Source organism: Salvelinus sp. IW2-2015, linkage group LG8 (assembly GCF_002910315.2).
Source record: "Salvelinus sp. IW2-2015 linkage group LG8, ASM291031v2, whole genome shotgun sequence".
Classification (NCBI taxonomy): Eukaryota; Metazoa; Chordata; class Actinopteri; order Salmoniformes; family Salmonidae; genus Salvelinus; species Salvelinus sp. IW2-2015.
The window spans coordinates 25,931,589-25,954,836 of record NC_036848.1 but is presented as its reverse complement, the minus strand read 5'-3'; the positions used below and the strand labels follow the sequence as shown (position 1 = coordinate 25,954,836).

Here is a 23,248-nt window from a genome sequence, read left to right as displayed (position 1 = left end):
TCCAGAAGGACAACCATCTCTGCAGCAGTCCACCAATCAGGCCTTTTATGGTAGAGTGGCCAGACGAAAGCCACTCCTCAGTAAAAGGCACATGACAGCCCGAAATGGTGTTAGCCAAAAGGCACCTAAAGGACTCTCGGACCATGAGAAACAAGATTCTCTGGTCTGATGAAACCAAGATTAAACTCTTTGGCCAGGATGCTAACCTCACATCTGGAGGAAACATGGCACCATCCCTACGGTGAAGCATGGTATTGGCAGCATCATGCTGTGGGGATGTTTTTCAGGGACTGGGAGACTAGTCAGGATCGAGGGAAAGATGAACGGAGCAAAGTACAGAGAGATCCTTGATGAAAACTCTATCGAACATTTCAGGAGAGACCTGAAAATAGCTGTGCAGCGACGCTCCCCATCCAACCAGACAGAGCATGAGAGGGTCTGCAGAGAAGAATGGGAGAAACTCCCCAAATACAAGTGTGCCAAACATGTAGCGTCATACCCAAGAGGACTTTATCGCTGCCAAAGGTCCTTCAACAAAGTCTGAATACTGATGTAAATGTGAGATTTCAGGTTAAAAATGTTTTATGCATTTGTAAACATTACTAAAAAAACAGTTTTTGCTTTGTTATTAAGGGGTATTGTGTGTAGATTTGAGGGGGGAAAAAACTATTATCAATTTTAGAATAAAGCTGTAATTTAACAAAGTGTGGGAAAAGTCAAGGGGTCTGAATACTTTACGATAGCTGCGTTGTAGCTATATCTTAATGTAATTACATGAACATTTTTGGCAGATTATTTGCAATGACTTATCACCAGATGTAATAAGTTGTCCAGCATAGGACATTTTCACTAGTACCCTAGTTTATAAAAAGACCCATGTGTACGTAACCCTCGTTGTCCTCTGGGGCTCTCCTTGGTTGCTTAGTCATCGTGGTGCTCGAAGCGTGAGAAAAAGGTGTTTAGCTTGTCCGGTAGGGCAGCATTGGTGTCCGCGACATGGCTGGCTTTGTTTTTGTAATCCGTGATCGTTAGGAGCCCCTGCCACATGCGCCTCGTGTCCGACCCGCTGAATGCTCCTCCGGCTCTGAGAGGCACGATTAGAGTGGAACACACAGTAACATTCCAGCATCTCTTTCTCTCTACACCAATACGTGTTGAGTAATTAGCAGTCCACTTCAAATTTGAACATTTCCTTCTCTGTTTCCTTCTCTCTGTTCTGTCTCAGGTCAGCGATCTCTCCTTCCATGACTCCCTGGCCACCTTCGTAGCCATCCTCATTGCCCGTCAGTGTCTTCTCCTGGAGGACCTGGTCCGCTGCGTAGCCATCCCTTCCCTCCTCAACGCTGGTAAGAGCCCGTCTTTCACCCCCAGACCCAATGCCAGGGTCCTGTACATGAGGCACCAAACGAAAGAAAATGGTGAAATAGGGATGGACTGACTACCTGTACTCGGTCTAATAAGGAACGTTCTTTTTCGTTTTCCGTTGCTAAATGTTTTGAAGCGTTTTCGTTGCATGCCCTAAGGAACACCAACCAGGCCTTACTCTTAGATTCTTAGATCCCAGTCTCTCCTATTTAATCTAGCCTAAACTCTCTGCCATCTCGGTATAAATGAGTTTACAGTACACAGAGGCCCTGTCTGCCTGCCTCTCTAGGCTTTGAAGATACTCCCATCCCCATAATGCATTACTTTTGTATTTTCTGTCTGAGCAGGAGGGAAACGCCACAGTGTGTTTGGTCCCACTCTGCACAGTGTGTGTGTCTGTGGTGGCCAATCAAGGCTGCATCTCAGAGGACAAGGCCTCATTAAGCCTGTTTTCAAAGTCCCCTGTGAAGTTGTCAAAACATGGTACAGACATTATTGGGCACAGACAACAGCACAAAGGGCAAGAGGGTAGAGACAACAATACATCACACAAAGCAGCCACAACTGTCAGTAAGAGTGTCCATGATTGAGTCTTTGAATGAAGAGATTGAGATAAAACTGTCCAGTTTGAGTGTTTGTTGCAGCTTGTTCCAGTCGCTAGCTGCAGCGAACTGAAAAGAGGGGCGGCCCAGGGATTTGTGTGCTTTGGGGACCTTTTAACAGAATGTGACTGGCAGAACGGGTGTTGTATGTGGAGGATGAGGGCGAGAGTGAGGGGGGAGTGAGGCCTAAGAGGGTTTTATAAATAAGCATCAACCAGTGGGTCTTGCGACAGGTATACAGAGATTACCAGTTTACAGAGGAGTATAGAGTGCAGTGATGTGTCCTATAAGGAGCATTGGTGGCAATTCTGATGGCCAAATGGTAAAGAACATCTAGCCGCTCGAGAACACCCTTACCTGCCGATCTATAAATTGTCTCCGTAATCTAGCATGGGTAGGATGGTCATCTGAATCAGGGTTAGTTTGGCAGCTGGGGTGAAAGAGGAACGATTACGATAGAGGAAACCAAGCCTAGATTTAACTTTAGCCTGCAGCTTTGATATGTGCTGAGAGAAGGACAGTGCACCATCTAGCCGTACTCCCAAGTACTTGTATGAGGTGACTACCTCAAGCTCTAAACCCTCAGAGGTAGTAATAACACCTGTGGGATGAGGGGCATTCTTCTTACCAAACCTCATTAACTTTGTTTTGGAGGTGTTCAGAACAAGGTTAAGGGTAGAGAAAGCTTGTTGGACACTTAGAAAGCTTTGTTGTAGTGCATTTAACACAACATTGGTGGAGGGGCCAGCTGAGTATAGGACTCTCTAGGTCGATTTGTTCTCGGGTCTGGGTCTGATTGTTCTTGGGTCCATTCAGGGTCCGGGTCCCCATCCGGGTCCAACTTTTTGGTCTCCCCCCATAAAACTGGGGGACCCTGGAACACCACACCAACCAAAAAACTTTATTTTTATTTTTATTTTTTATATTCTAAAACAAACATACTGCCCTGGTTAAAGCTGCCCCAGCCAACCTCGTCCTCCCCAGACCTCAGCAACCAGTGCGCACAGGAAGCTACCTTTTTAAGCATAACAATTTTTTAAAGAGGAGGACAGCAGGGACTGATGACAGGAGCAACAGGACAACACTAAATAACAGTGGCAGATCACGTGGGCGACACGCATATGTCACAACACTCGGGGACAACGCGCATTAGAACGTGTCCACCAGTATCTGCATAAACCACTACGTCGTCCAGATAAACAGCACACCCGACGAGACCGGAGACAACCCTATTCATAAGGCGCTGAAAAGTGGCAGGTGTGTTACGCAGGCCAAAACTCATAACCGAATAAGAGTACAGACGGGAGGGTGTAATAAATTGCCAATAGCCCTTTAACAGGTAAAACTTGCTCACATACTTCGCTGCTCCAACCTGATCAACGCAGTCCTCCATCTGTTGAAATGAATCTGGCTTTGTGACACTGTTTAACTTACGGTAGTCCGTACAAAATCTTTGTCCCATCTGGTTTACTGACCAAGATACAGGGAAAAGCCCAGCTTGAGAAAGGCTCTGCAATATCATTATCCAGCATGTACCAGATCTCAACATCCAGACAACTACGTTTCTCTGACGAACCGCTGACGGATGAGGTCAGCATCCCCAACGTCAATATCGTGTTCTATTTTTAGTTTGTATGTGTAGGCGTATCAGAAAACAAAACTGGAAAACTCTGAATCAGACCGACCAACTCATCTCGCCTATCAGCAGGTAGATGAGCAAGAAGGCTATCCAAAACATCCAGTGACCTGAATTTTTCAATCTACCCTGCAGTATGCAATCGTCGGGACCAGGGACATCCTCCTCACCATGCGAAGACATAGCATGACAAAAAGAAGAACCCAGCGATGTAACCGTACTGGCCAAAATAATAGGATTAACGTCCTCTGTGGACTCCCACTGTTCGGCCTCAGAAGAACGTGCGTAATAGGGTTTTAGCAGATTAGCATGGCACAGTTGGTGCGCTTTCCTCCGTTCCAGAGTGGCAACTATACAGTTTTGCTCAGTGCGCTGGCGCACAGCCGTATATGGACCTTGAAACTTGGCTTGAAAAGGAGAACAAACAATTGTCAGCAGAGCAAGAACCTGGTCACCTGAACTAAAGTGACGAGGCTCAGCTCGCCGATCAAATATTCCTTTCATCCTCCTCTGTGAAGATGGCAGCTTCTCTTTAGCCATCTCACCAGCGGCATATAGGTCGTCGCCAGAAATCACACACATAAGATAACAGGGACTGAGGTGTCTTAGGAGACTTCCAGTCATCCTGGAGCACTGCTAGAATCCCACGCGCACTATGTCCGAACATTAGGTCATTTGGACTGAAATCTGTGCTCTCCTGTGAAAGCTCCCTGGCGGCTAACAGTAACCATGGCAACCCCCTCCACCCAATCCTTATCCATCTCCGTACAATAAGCTCACAACAAAGACTTAAGTGTTTGATGGAAATGTTACAGCGCTCATTGACTCTGTGCGTGATAGGCGTTAGCCAATTTGTGTTTAATGTGGAGCTGTTGGAGAACCTGACCAAACAGATTAGAGGTGAAATTCGAACCTTTGTCACTCTGAATAACCTTACGGATTCCAAACTGAGTCAAAGCTTTCAGCACGAACTTAGTCGTGAAATAACGTAGAGGATAGGCAGCAGGAAACCTAGTGGTCTGGCACGGTAACTACTACCATTCTTAGAGCGAGGCTGAGGGCCAACACAGTCAACAATCAGATACTCAAAAGGCTGGCTGACTACGGGAATAGGAAACAGTGGTACCTGCTTAATGGCCTGATTAGGTTTACCTGTTAATTGACAGGTGTGACAGGTTCTGATGAATGCAGAAACATCCCTCTTTATCCTAGGCCAAAAGAAATGTCTCAGTATGCGATTGTAAGTTTTCCTCTCGCCCAGATGTCCAGCAAGATCATCGTGGGATGTTTAACACCAACTCACAAAACATAACTTAACTAGTACAAAAACCTGACTAATAACCTCCCCCACAGAAAAACGACTGAGACATCCATTTTCTCATCAGGACATCATCCTGGAGAAAATAGCCATGGGCGACATCTCCCAACTGTTGCACAGGCACAATTTGCACAGGCCACTTCTAATGTGGGGTCAGCCCACTGCTCCTTGATTAGATCGGAGCGGGTCACGGATAACAGGGAAAGTAGTGACGGGTTTGTTTGTAACATTATCGTTAGCCAGCACAGTGACCAGGTCGCCAAGGCTCATGGAACACGTCACCGCGCACGCAGGGAACACCTCTAGAAAACTCTGCGCCCTCTCATCGGGAATCCCTACAAACGACTGCTTAGCGGAAACCACTAGAGGTGGAGACACGACAGGCTCTACACGCTCGCCAGCCAAGTTATTCCCAACGATAACATCGATACCTTCAACAGCCAACAAAGGACGCACCCCTAAAACAAACTCGCCTTTCACTAGTTCAGAATCCACCATCAGCTTATGCAATGGAACTGACAATGTTCAACCCGATTTCTCCTAATTAAAACACTATTCCCCGAATCAGACTCAAATTTTATTTGTCACATACACATGGTTAGCAGATGTTAATGCGAGTGTAGCGAAATGCTTGTGCTTCTAGTTCCGACCATGCAGTAATGTCTAACAAGTAATCTAACCTAACAATTTCACAACACCTACCTTATACACACACGTGTAAAGGGATGAATAAGAATATGTACATAAAAATATATGAGTGAGCGATGGCCGAACGGCATAGGCAAGATGCAGTAGATGGTATAGAGTACAGTATATACAAATGAGATGACTAATGTAGGATATGTAAACATTATTTAAAGTGGCTAGTGATACATTTATTACATACATTTTTTCATTATTAAAGTGGCTAGGGAGGAGTCAGTATGTTGGCAGCAGCCACTCAATGTTAGTGATGGCTGTTTAACAGTCTGATGGCCTTGATAGAAGCTGTTTTTCAGTCTCGGTCCCCGCTTTGATGCACCTGTACTGACCTCGCCTTCTGGATGATAGCGGGTGAACAGGCAGTGGCTCGGCTCCAGGTGTCCTGGATGGCAGGTGTTTGTCCCCGGTGATGCGTTGTGCAGACCTCACTAGCCTCTGGAGAGCCTTACGGTTGTGGTCGGAGCAGTTGCCGTACCAGGTGGTGATACAGCCCGGCAGGATGCTCTCGATTGTGCATCTGTAAAAGTTTAAGTGTTTTTGGTGACAAGCCAAATTTCTTCAGCCTCCTTCTTCACCACGCTGTGTGTGGGTGGACCATTTCAGTTTGTCCGTGATGTGTACACCGAGGAACTTAAAACTTTCCACCTTCTCCACTACTGTCCCGTCGATTTGGATAGGGGGCTGCTCCCTCTGCTGTTTCCTGAAGTCCACGATCATCTCCTTTGTTTTGTTGACATTGAGTGTGAGGTTATTTTCCTGACACCACACTCCGAGGGCCCTCACCTCCTCCCTGTAGGCCGTCTCGTCGTTGTTGGTAATCAAGCCTACCACTGTAGTGTCGTCTGCAAACTTGATGATTGAGTTGGAGGCGTGCATGGCCACTCAGTCATGGGTGAACAGGGAGCACAGGAGAGAGCTGAGAACGCACCCTTGTGGGGCCCCAGTGTTGAGGATCACCGGGGTGGAGATTTTGTTAACTACCCTCACCACCTCGGTGCGGCCCGTTTTGAAGTCCAGGACCCAGTTGCACAGGGCGGGGTCGAGACCCAGCGTCTCGAGCTTGATGACGAGTTTGGAGGGTACTATGGTGTTAAATGCTGAGCTGTAGTCGATGAACAGCATTCTCACAATAGGTATTCCTCTTGTCCAGATGGGTTAGGGCAGAGTGCAGTGTGATTGCGTCGTCTGTGGACCTATTGGGGCGGTAAGCAAATTGGAGTGGGTCTAGGGTGGAGGTGATATGGTCCTTGACTAGTCTCAGTTACCTTCGCTTTCTTGGGAGCAGGAACAATGGTAACTGAGCTAAATGACTATCGCCCCGTAGCACTCACTTCCGTCATCATGAAGTGCTTTGAGAGACTAGTCAAGGACCATATCACCTCCACTCAGCAGAGAAGGGTAACACAGACTCTAACACAAACAACTCAAAGGCACTGGTGTCCCTCAGGATATTCACTGGCACTGGGTCGTTACTTCCTAACAGAGACACGAAACCCTCTCATGAAAGGTAAATAATCTGGGTCAATTGGGACTTCCACATGCACCTGGGCATGAGACGGAGTGACAGGAGTGAACGGATGTGGGACAGGTGACGCCAACGCCGTAGGCTTAGGTTTAACGTTAGCGCAAGTACTGAATTTACCCTTAGCCCTGAGAACAGGACTTTCGTTTTTCCTCTTAGCGTCAGCAACTCACTCAAACAATGAAAATAACATCCGGGTCCTTTTCATAAAATGTTTCCAACAATATAAAATGTGTCCGAGGCACGACTGAGAGAGGAGCGACCCCTAGGTAAATCAGGGTCACCTTCCCTAAGTAAACCCTCCACCGACCACTTTCCATCCCTAACCAAGTCTAGCCATGCTTGTTGCAGCTTGATTTTAGCACGCTCCTATTCCTGTTTAAATTCCAATTCCTTATCATGCTTAACACGATCATGCTGTAGCTGTAACAGAAGCAGTTCTTTCTGCTGTTCAAAAGAAAGACTACTAGGGTGAAATGGGGAGACAGCTGGGGAGGTGGCGAGTCCTCGGCAGAGGCTGCCCCAGTAGTAACTACACGTATACCACTCTACATCAGATTGGCCTTCAGTATCAACCTAACAATTTTTGGGGGGTTTATCACTAATTTCAACCTGGTAGTGCTTAGCGATCTTCAACAGCTGTTTAGTACATACACTACCGTTCAAAAGTTTGGGGTCACTTAGAAATGTCCTTGTTTTTGAAAGAAAAGCACATTTTTTTTGTCCATTTTTAAAATAACATCAAATTGATCAGAAATACAGTGTAGACATTGTTAATGTTGTAAAGAACTATTGTACCTGGAAACGGCAGATTTATTTTTTAAATTAAATATCTACATAGGACAGAGGCCCATTATCAGCAACCATCACTCCTGTGTTCCAATGGCACGTTGTTAGCTAATCCAAGTTTATAATTTTAAAAGGCTAATTGCTCATTAGAAAACCCTTTTGTAATTATGTTAGCACAGCTGAAAACTGTTGTTCTGATTAAAGAAGCAATAAAACTGGCCTTCTTTAGACTAGTTGAGTATCTGGAGCATCAGAATTTTTGAGAAATGAAGGCTATTCGATGCGAGAAATTGCCAAGAAACTGAAGATCTCGTACAACGCTGTGTACTACTCCCTTCACAGAACAGCACAAACTGGCTATATCCAGAATAGAAAGACGAGTGGGAGGCCCCGGTGCATAACTGAGCAAGAGGACAATACATTAGTGTCTAGTTTGAGAAACAGACGCCTCACAAGTCCTCAACTGGCAGCTTCATTAYATAGTACCTGCTAAACACCAGTCTCAAAGTCAATATTGGATGCGAACCGGCTCGTAGCCTTTAACAAAAGAGGGAGACAATGCGGATATAAAGAAATAACAAGCATATATATTTATAAAAAAAGTGACAATGGTGTGTAGTCAGTAGTCTAAGTGAGTGGATGTGTGCATAGATGGTGATAATGAGGGGTATTGAGAGGTGCAAAAACAAACGAAAAGAGGCCAAAAATGCCACAACAAAAAAACTGTGTGTCTGCGTGGAGTCTCTTCAATGTATGGGGGGGAAGGTGTACTTATCCCCGGGACACACCCTCGCCCAGGTGTGTTCCATTTCACTGACAACCCTCCCAGCTCCCAACTTTCCCAGCTTATGTGTGGCTGTCTGTGCGACCGTCTGTATGTGTACCCGTCTAACCTACCTCTCTCTGTGTGTGTCTCCTCCCAGCCTGCAGTGAGCAGGACTCTGAGCCCGGAGCCCGTCTGACCTGCAGGATTCTGCTGCACCTTTTCAAGACCCCCCAACGTAACCCCTGCCCCCAGGATGGAGCCAAGACAGGTACCCACAAAACAAAATAATTCCAAGTGTGATCCCACATCTTATATTATGTTAATTAATTGATTACATTAATTAATATATGTTTTTGATTTAATGAAAATGTTAATGATTTTATATTTTTCAGATAAGTCTTCTGTTGGGATCCGGTCGTCGTGTGATCGCCACCTTCTGGCTGCCTCGCAGAACAGCATAGTGGTCGGAGCTGTCTTTGCTGTCCTAAAGGCTGTCTTTATGCTGGGTAATACACTCAGTATTATGCTATTATTGTGTCCTTAAAGTTGCGTATGAGTCCAATTTGACAATTGAATGTGAATAGGTTGATGTATTTATAGTTATTTAAAGTGGAACTGACAGCGTTTTAGCAACATGAAATCGTATTAAAATCTTTTTATACACACCCAGGAAGAATATGACTTTCACTTTCTCACAAGCGTGCACATATAGTGGGGCAAAAAAGTATTTAGTCAGCCACCAATTGTGCAAGTTCTCCCACTTAAAAAGATGAGAGAGGCCTGTAATTTTCATCATAGGTACACTTCAACTATGACAGACAAAATGAAAAAAAAATGAAAATCACATTGTAGGATTTTTAATGAATTTATTTGCAAATTATGGTGGAAAATAAGTATTTGGTCAATAACAAAAGTTTATCTCAATACTTTGTTATATACCCTTTGTTGGCAATGACAGAGGTCAAACGTTTTCTGTAAGTCTTCACAAGGTTTTCACACACTGTTGCTGGTATTTTGGCCCATTCCTCCATGCAGATCTCCTCTAGAGCAGTGATGTTTTGGGCTGTTGCTGGGCAACACGGACTTTCAACTCCCTCCAAAGATTTTTCTATGGGGTTGAGATCTGGAGACTGGCTAGGCCACTCCAGGGACCTTGAAATGCTTCTTACGAAGCCACTCTTCGTTGCCCGGCGGTGTGTTTGGATCATTGTCATGCTGAAAGACCAGCCACGTTTCATCTCAATGCCCTTGCTGATGGAAGGAGGTTTTCACACAAAATCTCACGATACATGGCCCCATTCATTCTTCCTTTACACGGATCAGTCGTCCTGGTCCCTTTGCAGAAAACAGCCCCAAAGCATGATGTTTCCACCCCCATGCTTCACAGTAGGTATGGTGTTCTTTGGATGCAACTCAGCATTCTTTGTCCTCCAACACGACGAGTTGAGTTGTTACCAAAAAGTTATATTTTTGGTTCATCTGACCATATGACATTCTCCCAATCTTCTCTGGATCACCAATGCTCCTCTAGCAAACTTCAGACGGGCCTGGACATGTACTGGCTTAAGCAAGGGTCACGTCTGGCACTGCAGGATTTGAGTCCCTGGCGGCGAGTGTGTTACTGATGGTAGGCTTTGTTTTGTCCCAGCTCTCTTGCAGGTCATTCACTAGGTCCCCCCGTGTGGTTCTGGGATTTTTGCTCACCGTTCTGTGATCATTTGACCCCACGGGGTGAGATCTTGCGTGGATCCCCAGATTGAGGAGATTATCAGTGGTCTTGTATGTCTTCCATTCCTAATAATTGCTCCCACAGTTGATTTCTTCAAACCAAGCTGCTTACCTATTGCAGATCAGTCTTCCCAGCCTGGTGCAGGCGTACAATTTGTTTCTGGTGTCCTTTGACGCTCTTGGTCTTGGCCATAGTGGAGTTTGGAGTGTGACTGTTTGAGGTTGGGACAGGTGTCTTTTATACTGATAACAAGTTCAAACAGGTGCCATTATACAGGTAACGAGTGGAGGACAGAGGAGCCTCTTAAAGAAGAAGTTACAGGTCTGTGAGAGCCAGAAACCTTGCTTGTTTGTAGGTGACCAAATACTTATTTTCCACCATAATTTGCAAATAAATTCATAAAAAATCCTACAATGTGATTTTCTGGATTACAGGCCTCTCTCATCTTTTTAAGTGGGAGAACTTGCACAATTGGTGGCTGACTAAATACTTTTTTTGCCCCACTGTAGATATAGTCATTTTCATAAATTCATAGAATGTTTGGGAATGATGTAAAGTAAGGCATTTGTTAAAATTATATAGCAATATAGAGTGGGAAAGCTCCCATGCATTTGGACAATCAATAGACTGCAGTAAATAAAACTGCCTTGTCCAGGACCGGAGTCTACTCAGACCAGTGCGCCATAGCCAATCAGAGCTACAGTTGGCCTATATGCAAATAAGCCATTTGCCACACGGGCCTGCCATCATTCACTTTGACCTGTACTATGTGATTACAGGCAGTAACAACAGCGCGACTTTAGATCATTAGAACGCAATCACCAAAAGCCAGAAAATACACCTGAATGGATTTCTGGAAATATGTAAACACCACGGGGTGTCCTCTTACATTTGCAAACTTTACAGTACTATTGATCAAACAACCATGAAAAGGTAGGCTCTTTCTCCCTCAGTTATGCACATCAAAAACAAGATCAACAACTAGTGTTAGCCAGAGCAAGATGAGCTAAAATCTAACAAAGGAACATTAGATAAACCCTCTCAAACTTTTTCAGCTAGTTGGCCATCAAAATTGCACTGATAATCGATGGGGAATAGTTTCCTACTCGTCCTACTGCAGCTTGCCTGCCTGCCCGCTCATTTTATAGATGCCAAAAACATTTGATAGATAACTAAGAGATATGCTAACTGTCGATAAGTCGTTTAAGTTCAGAATAGCTAACTCGCAAAGTGATTCACATTTCTTGTTAGCTAACCGTCTCTAGCAGTACCGAAAAACGATATGAGGGGGAAAAGTCGGCCTCTCACCCACTCCTCCGATGACATGACATCCTCCCAGCAGCTAGCTAGCTAGATAGCTAACGTTAGGGTCTGCGTTTTTAACTTGCTAAATTAACAGCTAGCTACATAAATAGATACTCTAACCCAGGGGTGTCAAACTCAATCAGCGCATAGGCCATATTGAGAGAACTGAATTCGTGGGCCAGACATAGACTATTTGTTTTTACATGAAAAACGTGCAACTGCGAACCAAACTGGCCATTGTTTCATTTGAAAAAATATGATGTCCAATTATGTACGTAGGCTGCTGTACAGTGCATTCGGATAGTATTCAGACCCCTTGACTTTTTCCACATTTCCAGCCTTATTCTAAAGTTGATTTGGTTTTTTTCCTCGTCAAACAGGTTTTTAGAAATTGTTGCAAATGTATTAAAAATAAAAAAACTGAAATACATTAGTTCCATGAATCATCCTTGAGATGTTTCTACAACTTAATTGAAGTCCACCTGTGGTACATTCAATTGATTGAACATGATTTGGAAAGGCACACTCCTGTCTATATAAGGTCCCACAGCTGACAGTGCAGGTCAGAGCAAAAACCACGCCATGAGGTCGAAGGAGTTGTCCGTAGAGCTCCGAGACAGGATTGTGTCGGCACAGGTCGAACTTTGGCCTGAATGCCAAGCGTCACGTCTGGAGGAATCCTGGCACCATCCCTACGGTGAAGCATGATGGTGGCAGCATCATGCTGGGGGGGGGGTGTTTTTCAGCGGCAGGGACTGGGAGACTAGCCAGGATCGAGAGAAAGATGAACAGAGCAAAGTACAGAGAGATCCTTGATGAAAACCTGCTCAGGACCTCAGACAGGACAACGACCCTAAGCACTCAGCCAAGACAACACAGGATGGGCTTCCGGACAAGTTTCAGAATGTCCTTGAGTGGCCCGGACTTGAACCAGATCGAACATCTCTGGAGAGACCTGAAAATAGCTGTGCAGTGATGCTCCTCATCCAACCTGACAGCTTGAGTGGATCTGCAGAGAAGAATGGGAGAAACTCCCTGAATGCAGGTGTGTCAAGCTTGTATCGTCATACCCTAGAAGACTCAAGGCTGTAATCCCTGCCAAAGGTGCTTTCAAAGTACTGAGTAAAGGGTCTGAATACTTAGAAGTACCAGTCAAAGTTTGGACACCTACTCATTCCAGGGTTTTTCTTTATTTTTACTATTTTCCACATTGTAGAATAATAGTGAAGACATTAAAACTATGAAATGACACATGGAAGGATGTAGTAACCAAGAAAGTGTTCAACAAATCAAAATACATTTGAGATTCTTCAAAGTAGCCACCCTTTGCCTTGATGACAGCTTTGCACACTCTTGGCATTCTACAATGTAGAAAATAGTCAAAATAAAGAAAAGCCTTGAATGAGTATGTGTGTCCAAACGTTTGACTGGTAATGTGTGTAAATACCATTTTTCAGTTTTGTATTTTTTATACATTTGCACACACAAAAAACGTTAAGCTTTTTCATTATGGGTTATTACGTGTAGATTGAGAAAAAACAACAATTTAATCAATTTTAGAATAAGGCTGTAATAAAATGTAGAAAAATGCATTGTATATAGCATTTTAACATATTAAAACGAAATATTTCTCCAGCCTTTGCTACTATGCTTGCAGATGTGCATAACATTCTGCAACTCAAATCAAAATGTATTTAATAACTACAAATAACAAAAATGTAGCTGTAGAATTTACGTTTTTTTTGCACTGCATGAATCACCGGTGTGGTTGAATGCAGCATTGCTGTATGGTGCACGCAAAATATATTGTAGTTGAGTAGCCAGCCAAGGCTACTGCTCAAATGTAGTTGTAATTCTCATTTGCATGGTGTTCTGTTGCAGGTTCTATTTTTTGGGTTATTCATTGTCAAGCTTTAAAAACTGAACCCAGACTGCAACATTTTAGTAGCCTTATGGTTTTGCCTACACCTAGTGACCTGCTTTTTAAATTATATGAACAAAAAATATTCAATTTTATTTGGAACGGCAAGCCAGATAAAATTAAAAGGGCCTATTTATATAACGAATATGAATTCGGAGGGCAGAAATTATTAAATATTAAAGCATTAGACCTCTCACTAAAGGCATCAGTCATACAAAAGTTATACTTAAATCCAAACTGGTTCTCTAGTAGATTGGTACGAATGTCTCATCCTATGTTCAAGAAGGGCCTTTTTCCCTTTATTCAGATTACACCTGCTCACTTTCGGTTGCTTGAAAAGGAAATAATCTCCAAAATATCTTTATGGTTTTAAACAAGCCTTAGAAAGTTGGTTCAATTTCAGTTTAATCCACCTGAAAGGACGGAACAAATAGTACAACAAATCTTGTGGTTAAATTCAAATATAGTAATTGATAAAAAAAACTGTATTATCGAAGAAATGTTTAAAAAGGTATAATTTTTGTGAATGATATCATAAAAATGGACTGGTGGAGTAATGTCACACATGCAGCTAACACAGACATATGGAAAGTCTGCTCTACCCAAAATTACAACCAATTAATTGCAGCATTACCACAAAAATGGAAGAGGCAGGTGGAAGGGGATAAAAGGAAGGAACTTGTATGTCGGCCTTATATTAAAGAACATAAATGGTTAAAGAAAAGTGTGATAAATAAAAACATATACCAATTTCATTTAAGGACCAAAAAACTTACAGCTGTGCCATATAAATTGCAAAATAGTTGGGAAGAATTTCGATGTACCCATTCCATGGCAACATGGTTTATGAATTGATACGCAAAACAACGCCGGATTCAAAACTTCGAATTTTTCAATTTAAATTATTGTACAAAATTCTTGCAACTAATAGAATGTTATATATATGGGGGATACAATCTTCTCAGCTCTGTAGATTCTGCTGTGAGGAGGCAGAGTCATTAGACCATTTATTTTGGTATTGTCCGCATGTAGCTCGTTTTTGGTCACAGGTCAGGAATGGTTGAAGATTCAACATTTGCGTAGAACTAAAGCTACAGATAGCAATACTGGGGGATTGAAAGGCCATAGACAATCAATCAATAAATATAATTAATTTTAGCAAAAATGTTTATTTTTAATTTACAATCTGTGGAAGCTATGAGAATAGAAAGATTCAAATCCTTTGTGAAGCATCACAGCCACAGCTGAAAATTATGGCAAATAAAAATCCGAAATGGATGATGTTGGAAGATAGATGGGAAAGGTTGAGTGGAGCTGAAGGGTGGGACTAATAACAAGATAAACAATGTAGGGCATACGGGATCTGTGAAATGTGTATAGGTGCGAGGATATGTGAAATAGCACAGTTACAAGTGGAAATCAAACTGGATGGACAACAGAAATAGAGGAAGGACTAAGAACAAACAAGAGAGAACTATTATAAAGTAGACTGTGTCTGTAAATGTGTATAAGATGTATAAAAATGAAGGTAAAAACAGAAATGTTATCAGTTTACTCCAATTGGGGGATCGGTGGTAGGGTTTGCAGGAATAATAATAAAGTATACTCTTTAAAAAAAAGTATGTATGTCTATGTAGGTATGTGTATGTATACAGTGGGAGAACAAGTATTTGATCACTGCCGATTTTGCAGGTTTTCCTACTTACAAAGCATGTTGAGGTCTGTAATTTTTATCATATGTACACTTCAACTGTGAGAGACGGAATCTAAAACAAAAATCCAGAAAATCACATTGTATGATTTTAAGTAATTAATTTGCATTTTATTGCATGACATAAGTATTTGATCACCTACCAACCAGTAAGAATTCCGGCTCTCACAGACCTGTTTTAGTTTTCTTTAAGAAGCCCTCCTGTTCTCCACTCATACCTGTATTAACTGCACCTTGTTGAACTCGTTACCTGTATAAAAGACACCTGTCCACACACTCAATCAAACAGACTCCAACCTTCCACAATGGCCAAGACCAGAGAGCTGTGTAAGGACATCAGGGATAAATTGTAGACCTGTACAAGGCTGGGATGGGCTACAGGACAATAGCCAAGCAGCTTGGGAGAAGGCAACAACTGTTGGCACAATTATTAGAAAATGGAAGAAGTTCAAGATGACGGTCAATCACCCTCGGTCTGGGGCTCCATGCAAGATCTCACCTCGTGGGGCATCAATGATCATGAGGAATGTGAGGGATCAGCCCAGAACTACACGGCAGGACCTGGTCAATGACCTGAAGAGAGCTGGGACCACAGTCTCAAAGAAAACCATTAGTAACACACTACGCCGTCATGGATTAAAATCCTGCAGCGCACGCAAGGTCCCCTGCTCAAGCCAGCGCATGTCCAGGCCCGTCTGAAGTTTGCCAATGACCATCTGGATGATCCAGAGGAGGAATGGAGAAGGTCATGTGGTCTGATGAGACAAAAATAGAGCTTTTGCTCTAAACTCCACTCGCCGTGTTTGGAGGAATGAAAGGATGAGACAAACCCCAGAACACCATCCCAACCGTGGAGCATGGAGGTGGAAACATCCATTCTTTGGGGATGCTTTTCTGCAAAGGGGACAGGACGACTGCACCGTATTGAGGGGAGGATGGATGGGGCCATGTATCGCGAGATCTTGACCAACAACCTCCTTCCCTCAGTAAGAGCATTGAAGATGGGTCGTGGCTGGGTCTTCCAGCATGACAACGACCCGAAACACACAGCCAGGGCAACTAAGGAGTGGCTCCGTAAGAAGCATCTCAAGGTCCTGGAGTGGCCTAGCAGTCTCCAGACCTGAACCCAATAGAAAATCTTGGAGGAGCCGAAAGTCCGTATTGCCCAGCGACAGCCGAAACCTGAAGGATCTGGAGAAGGTCTGTATGAGGAGTGGGCCAAAAATCCCTGCTGCAGTGTGTGTCAAACTCGGTCAAGAACTACAGGAAACGTATGATCTCTGTAATTGCAAACTAAGGTTTCTGTACCAAATATTCAGTTCTGCTTTTCTGATGTATCAAATACTTATGTCATGCAATAAAATGCAAATTAATTACTTAAAAATCATACAATGTGATTTTCTGGATTTTTGTTTAGATTCCTTCTCTCACAGTTGAAGTGTACCTATGATTAAAATTACAAGACCTCTACATGCTTTGTAAGTAGGAAAACCTGCAAAATTGTCAGTGTATCAACTACTTGTTCTCCCCACTGTATATGTGTATATGTATGCATACGTGAATGGATATATATATTACCCCAAAAAATATGGGGGATTGGAAATGATGCAGACAATTACATTGGAAACAACATTCTTTCCGCAATATTAAGCTGATCCACCCCCCCCCCCAAAGAAAAAAAAAAAAAAAAAACATTTTAGTAGCCTAGCTAGGACTGTGGCATGTGTCTGTATATTTTCCCTTCACTGTGCTCTGTAAATGGGGGACACGGAGGCGCAATTTAAGACTAATTTACCGACGCGATCACTTCAGGCTGTAATTCCATGAAGTAGATGACTCAAATGTTGTCTCATTTACACTTGCTTTTGTGTCCTATTTGGCCTATGGGCCGGGCCTTGTGTTTGACACGTGTGCTCGCCTATTAGCCACGTTATGACTGACTGCTGTAATTTACAACCTGAAAGCAATAAAAAAAAATGACTGTATTGGTGACTGTATTAGTCATGCATTGAACTGCATCCATCTATTCTGCCAACGATGCCTTTCTGTACGTCATGGGATTTTGAGTCAAATAGAACATGTTTTTAAAAACCTCATAAAGTTGGTTTTGAAGCATGAACTGGAAATTTGATATTTTGTACTGATATTATGATTGTTTCATATCTGCAAAGTATTTAAAACACTGTCAGTTCCACTTTAAATGTGTCTATCTATTACAACTGGTCACCAGTAAGACCATAGAACCTTGAAGTTACACATTTTGTAACATTTTCTCTCCATCGCGCTCCAGGCGATGCTGAACTGAAGGGCTCGGGATTCTCTCACCCCGCCGGCCTCGACGACATTGCCGACGACGACACAGGTTCCAAGAAGTCGGGTGGCCACACAGTCTCTATAGAAACGGCCAGCCTAGACATGTACGCCAAGTATGTGCTGAAGAGCATCTGCCAACAGGTGAGAACATGTGAAAGGAGACATTTCACACCAGGGTCAAATTTTTGGGACTTCTATATTTTCTCTCTTCCGTTTCCCTCACACACCAGAAGCTGCATATTTCCTAATGCAAGTCATTTCTAGGTGTGGAGTCCATTTAATTTGTTTAGTTTTATTTCAGTCAATCCAGAAAGTAAACTGAAGTAAAACATTTCCTAATTGAAAACCAACTGTTCAAGGCCTGAATTGACTGAATTTATTACTCCATTTCGGGTAATGACAATGCACTTGAAGCTCAGTTAGGACTAGGAGTGAATCAGTCTTAGTATTTAGTATTTTATTAGGATCACCATTAGCTACTGCTAAATCAGCAGCTACTCTACCTGGGGTCCACACAAAAAATAAAACACGACGTAATACATAACATTAATAGACAAGTTCATCACAAGAACAGAACTAAAGTACTTTGCAAATAGGCTGACACTTTTCGCTAAATTCCCCTGACGTGAAAATGGCAACCTTGTTTCACAAAATTCCCCTGACATTTAGTATTTTATAAGGATCCCCATTAGCTGTTCCAAAAGCAACAGCTACTTTTCCTGGGGTCCAAACAAAACATGAAAAATGACAATACAGAACATTAATAGACAAGGACAGAAAAGGCACACGCAGCCTACATATCAATACATACAGGGAGAGGCGTTGAGCCGTGAGGTGTTGCTCTATCTGTTTTTTGAAACCAGGTTTGCTGTTTATTTGAGCAATATGAGATGGAACGGAGTTCCATGCAATAATGACTCCATATGGCACTGTATGCTTCCTAGAATTTGTTTTGGATTAGAGATGAAACGGTATGAACATTTCATATCGCAATTATAGTGACCAAAATTATCGCGGTATTGCTAAAATGTGCTGGAAATGTTAGTACTGATACACAAACGGAACTCATTTCACCAAGGTTTATATTGAAAACCGACAAACAACAAATGAAATTAGCAGCACTATGAACTTTTTGTGTGCATAAACATAAAAATAATAACATTTAAAGATGGCATCATGCGAGAAGTTTCTGTAGTGCAGGTTTTAATGAACACAACCTTATGTAATCAAATGAGCATATAAAAGCAACACAAGTAAAGCAATGTGCATGTAAGAACAATACAACCATATGTAAACACATCCAATGTGTAGGTGTTGACATTAAAATAACAACACACAATGTAAACAAATCAAATGAACAGCACTGATTGTATGGCCGTTCTCTCCTTAATACAGAAATAAGGTGCTGCTGGCCTAACATCCTGTATGTCTGTTCTCTCCTTCATAAAGAAATAAGGTGCTGCTGGCCTAACATCCTGTATGTATGCGTCTTTGTTCACTTGAGATTGAAAAGTAAAAATGTCAGCATATTTACTTTGTCCGGTTTAAGTAGTGATCTGCGACGGGAGACAATGTGCCGCTGGCACTGAACACACTCTCTGCTGGCATGCTGGTTGCTGGGATGCACAAAAGCTTCCTGGCAACACTGGCAAGGTGAGGCAGCTCTGATGCATGGCCCCTCCACCACACCAGTGGATCCTCTTCTGCTGGAATGGGTGGCAGAGACGGGCAGACCTTGATCTCTTCTTTCACTGTCTTCTGGGGTGGTCGGAATCTGACCCTCTTTACCTGAAGGCAACAGAGAGGTGATCTTTCTCAGCGACATGAAACATCTAAAAAGCCAGACCTAGTATTTATAGCAGATTTGAAAAGGCCTTTGATAAATTAAGACAGGATTTTATTTATAAATGCCTCTTATAAAATGTGTAAAATTGTAAATAACGGCTACTTCTCAGAGTTCTGAACTGTCAAGAGGAGATAAACAAGGGTGTCCGCTGTCACCATATCTATTTGTTATGGCCATCGAAATGCTAGCTATTAAAATCGGATCAAATAAAATTAGAGGATTAGAAATCCAAGGCTTAAAAACAAAGGTGTCCATGTAAGCCGATGATTCAAGTTTTATATTAAGTCTGCAAAGCTAGATCCCTGTAATGTCTCATTGAAGATAACTTTACTGGACTCTGGACTAAAACCTAATAAGTGTACAATAATACGTTTTGGATCTTTAAAAAATACAACTGTTACATTACCGTGCAGTTTACCTATAAAATTGGCTGGCGGTGAAGTAGACATATTTGGTATTCATATCACAAAAAATTAGCTCTATAAATTAGCTCTCCACAAAGAATTTCAATAGAAAACTTGGAAAAATTGCCCTGATTTAACCTTAGGACTATCTCAGTTTACTAACTTACTTACGGCGCAACCTTACTCCTGATGATTTAATTTTTCAAATCCTATGAGCAAAATTTTTTTTGCTTTCTGGGAAGCTAAACCAGACAAGATAAACTGTGCCTGTCATAATGATGAATATGGGTTGGTTGAGATTATTAAATATAAAAGCACTAAACCTCTCTCTAATAGCTTCACTTATCCAAAAGTTTCATTTGAACCCTAAATGGTTCTCAAGTAGATTACTAAGAAAATTACCTTTTTGCCTTTGTTCAGATTGCCGTGTCTCATTTTCGATTAATTGAAAATTATAATTTTTTCCAAAGTATCTCTCTTTTTCAAACAAGCATTGCAGAGCTGGCTACAATTTCAATTTCATCCCCCTGAAAAGATAGAACAAATATTACAACCAATATTATGGCTTGACTCAAATCTGCTGGTTGATGAAGGACCTATATTTATGGAAAATATGTTTGAGGGTATTTTGTTTTTAAATTATATTGGAATGGTGGAGTTATGTATTTCATGGAGTTATCAGAATTGTATGGGAAGGTCTGCTCAATCCAAGATTACAACCAACTGATTACATCATTACCCCAAAAATGGAGAAGGCAGGTGGCAGCGGAAGGAGGTAGAGAACTGGTCTGTCTGCCCAATATAAAGGATCAAAACTGGCGGAGGAATAAAAATAGCATAAATAGCTAAGTATACCATTTTCATTTGAGGACCAGGATGTTGACAACTGTGCCGTAGCGGATTTTGATGTACTGATTCCATGGTACAGGGTGTATGAGTTAATATTTAAAACAACGCAAGATTCAAGACTTTGTGCTTCTCAGCTAAAATTATTGTACAGAATTCTTGCCGCCAACAAAATGTGGATTATTTGGGGCATACAATCATCGCAGCTCTCCAGATTTTGTTGTGAGGAGACAGAATCAATAGACCATTTGTTTTGGTATTGCCCTCAGGTAGCCTGTTTCTGGTCTCAGGTTTAGGAATGGCTGAAAATGCATAGCATTGATCTAAAGTTGACCCTATAAATAGTATTGTTGGGAGATCTGTAGAGACCAGGTCAGTCAATTACTAATATAGTAATACTGTTAGTAAAAGTATTTATCTTCAACTCGCAATCTGTGGATTCGATTCAAATTGTACAGTGCCTTCGGAAAGTATTCAGACACCTTGACTTTTTCTACCTTTTTATTACGTTACAACCTTATTCTAAAATGGATTATACATTTTAAAAATCCTCAGCAATCTACACAGAATACCTCAATGACAAAGCGAAAACAGTTTCGTTTTAGCAAATAAATAAAAATATTCAGACCCTTTGCTATGAGATTCGAAATTGATCTCAGGTGCATCCTATTTCCATTGATCATCCTTGAGCTGTTTCTACAACTTGATTGCAGTCCACCTGTGATAAATTAATTTGATAGGACATGATTTGGAAAGGCACACACCTGTCTATATAAAATGCACATGACAACCCTCTTGGCGTTTGCCAAAAGGCACCTAAATACTCTCAGACCATGAGAAACAAGATTCTCTAATCTGAAGAAAGCAAGATTGAACACTTTTATATATATATATATATATATTAGCAAAAATGTCTAAATAAAAAATCAAGGTCTGAATAGTTTCCGAAGGCACTGTATGTTAAACATCACAGCATAGTTGAAAGATGTACGGTGCGTAGAAATCCGAAGAGGGTGGTCAATAGAGCTGGATGGGCTGAGGGTTGGGATTTGGAATTGGAGAGAAGTGGGAGTGGAGTTGCTGGACGGGGGATAAAATGATAGTCAAAGATGAAAGTAAAAAAATAAAGTCAATAAAACGTATCAAAAACTAAGTTTGAATGACACTGAGGGGCATTGTTACTGCTAATGCCTGTTTGCCTGGGGCTGATGCCATGCAGGTGTTTGGACACATGCTCATTTAAATGCACACACATGCACATACATGGAAACACACATACACACATGTAAATAGTGCCATGTAACTCACACACATTCTGTTGGCCTTGCTGTTATGAATTAGTATTTTTTGTCCTTGATGTCTTTTGTTTTTTGCATATTTTTTCCCTGTTTTCCTTTCTCTTTTTCTTCTCGTGTTTGTTTTGGTGGTGGTGGCTGATGGGTTGCTGGTTCGGGTCCCCGTTTTTGACCTTGTGGGAGATCTGTCGACGTGCACTTGAGCAGGGCGTTGACCCTAGTTGCTTCTGTGGGTCGCTCTGGATGGGAGTCTGTTAGATGACAAATGTGATGTGGATGTTGAGCAGCTTCACTGCAAGTAGATTGTATTAAAATTCAGGTAAAGTAGTGAATGAACTCCTAATAGGAAACAAAATGGAGTTTTCTAATTGAGTGTAATTTCAATTTCACTCTCTGCATTGACTGAATTAAAAACTGAATGGGCCCAAACAATGTTCAGTATATACCCCTTGGTGCTCGCTACCTATCATCACACATCTCTCCCTCCATCAGGAGTGGGTGGGCGAGCGCTGCCTCAAGTCCCTGTCGGAGGACAGCAGTGCCCTGCAGGACCCGGTGCTGGTCAACATCCAGGCCCAGCGGCTGCTGCAGCTCATCTGCTACCCTCACCGCCAGCTGGACAGTGAGGAGGGGGACAATCCCCAGAGGCAGCGCATCAAACGCATCCTCCAGGTCAGCCCACACAAGACCTAAAACCTTTTTCTGGAAATTACTTTGAAATGGTTTCTTTGAAGCCATCGAGGCCAGTTGTAAGTGAATCAGTGTCAGCCCTAGATGATCGTCGGGGAGGGCGGAGAGAGCACAGCAGACGGCACATCCATTCGAAATGGGGGGTTGTGGGTGCTAGAATTAATCAGTGGGTGAACTTTCTCTGAACCCTGGCTGTAGCTCAGCAGACCACATGAGGGTTCTGAGTTTTCTGAATGTCATTACTGCCATCTGTTGACTAAAGCAGTACTACAGGGAGAGTGGTGGACTTTGAAGCTAACTCTCTCTGTGACAACTTAACTGCTTGGGGATTGTTGTGATGTATACATCTAAAAGTTGTGTCCCATCTTCCCGGCTCTAGAACATGGACCAGTGGACAATGAGACAGTCGTCCCTGGAACTGCAGCTCATGATCAAGCAGAGTACTAACAACGTACGTAACCAGACTCCAGTGTCCTGTAAGGTCCTCG

General features: G+C 42.4%; 1 protein-coding gene across 2 annotated transcripts in view; it reads left to right on the top strand.

Moving 5' to 3' along the window:
• LOC111967635 (mediator of RNA polymerase II transcription subunit 12) overlaps nucleotides 1-23,248 on the top strand; it is a 74,596-nt gene that overhangs the window by 31,638 nt on the left and 19,710 nt on the right. For both annotated transcript variants that reach the window (XM_023992823.2, XM_023992825.2), the window contains exons 23-28: nucleotides 1,226-1,346; nucleotides 8,858-8,968; nucleotides 9,093-9,206; nucleotides 17,657-17,820; nucleotides 22,563-22,742; nucleotides 23,140-23,211. In XM_023992823.2, coding sequence (XP_023848591.1) covers nucleotides 1,226-1,346; nucleotides 8,858-8,968; nucleotides 9,093-9,206; nucleotides 17,657-17,820; nucleotides 22,563-22,742; nucleotides 23,140-23,211 — 762 coding nt within the window. The remainder of the gene's footprint in view (nucleotides 1-1,225; nucleotides 1,347-8,857; nucleotides 8,969-9,092; nucleotides 9,207-17,656; nucleotides 17,821-22,562; nucleotides 22,743-23,139; nucleotides 23,212-23,248) is intronic.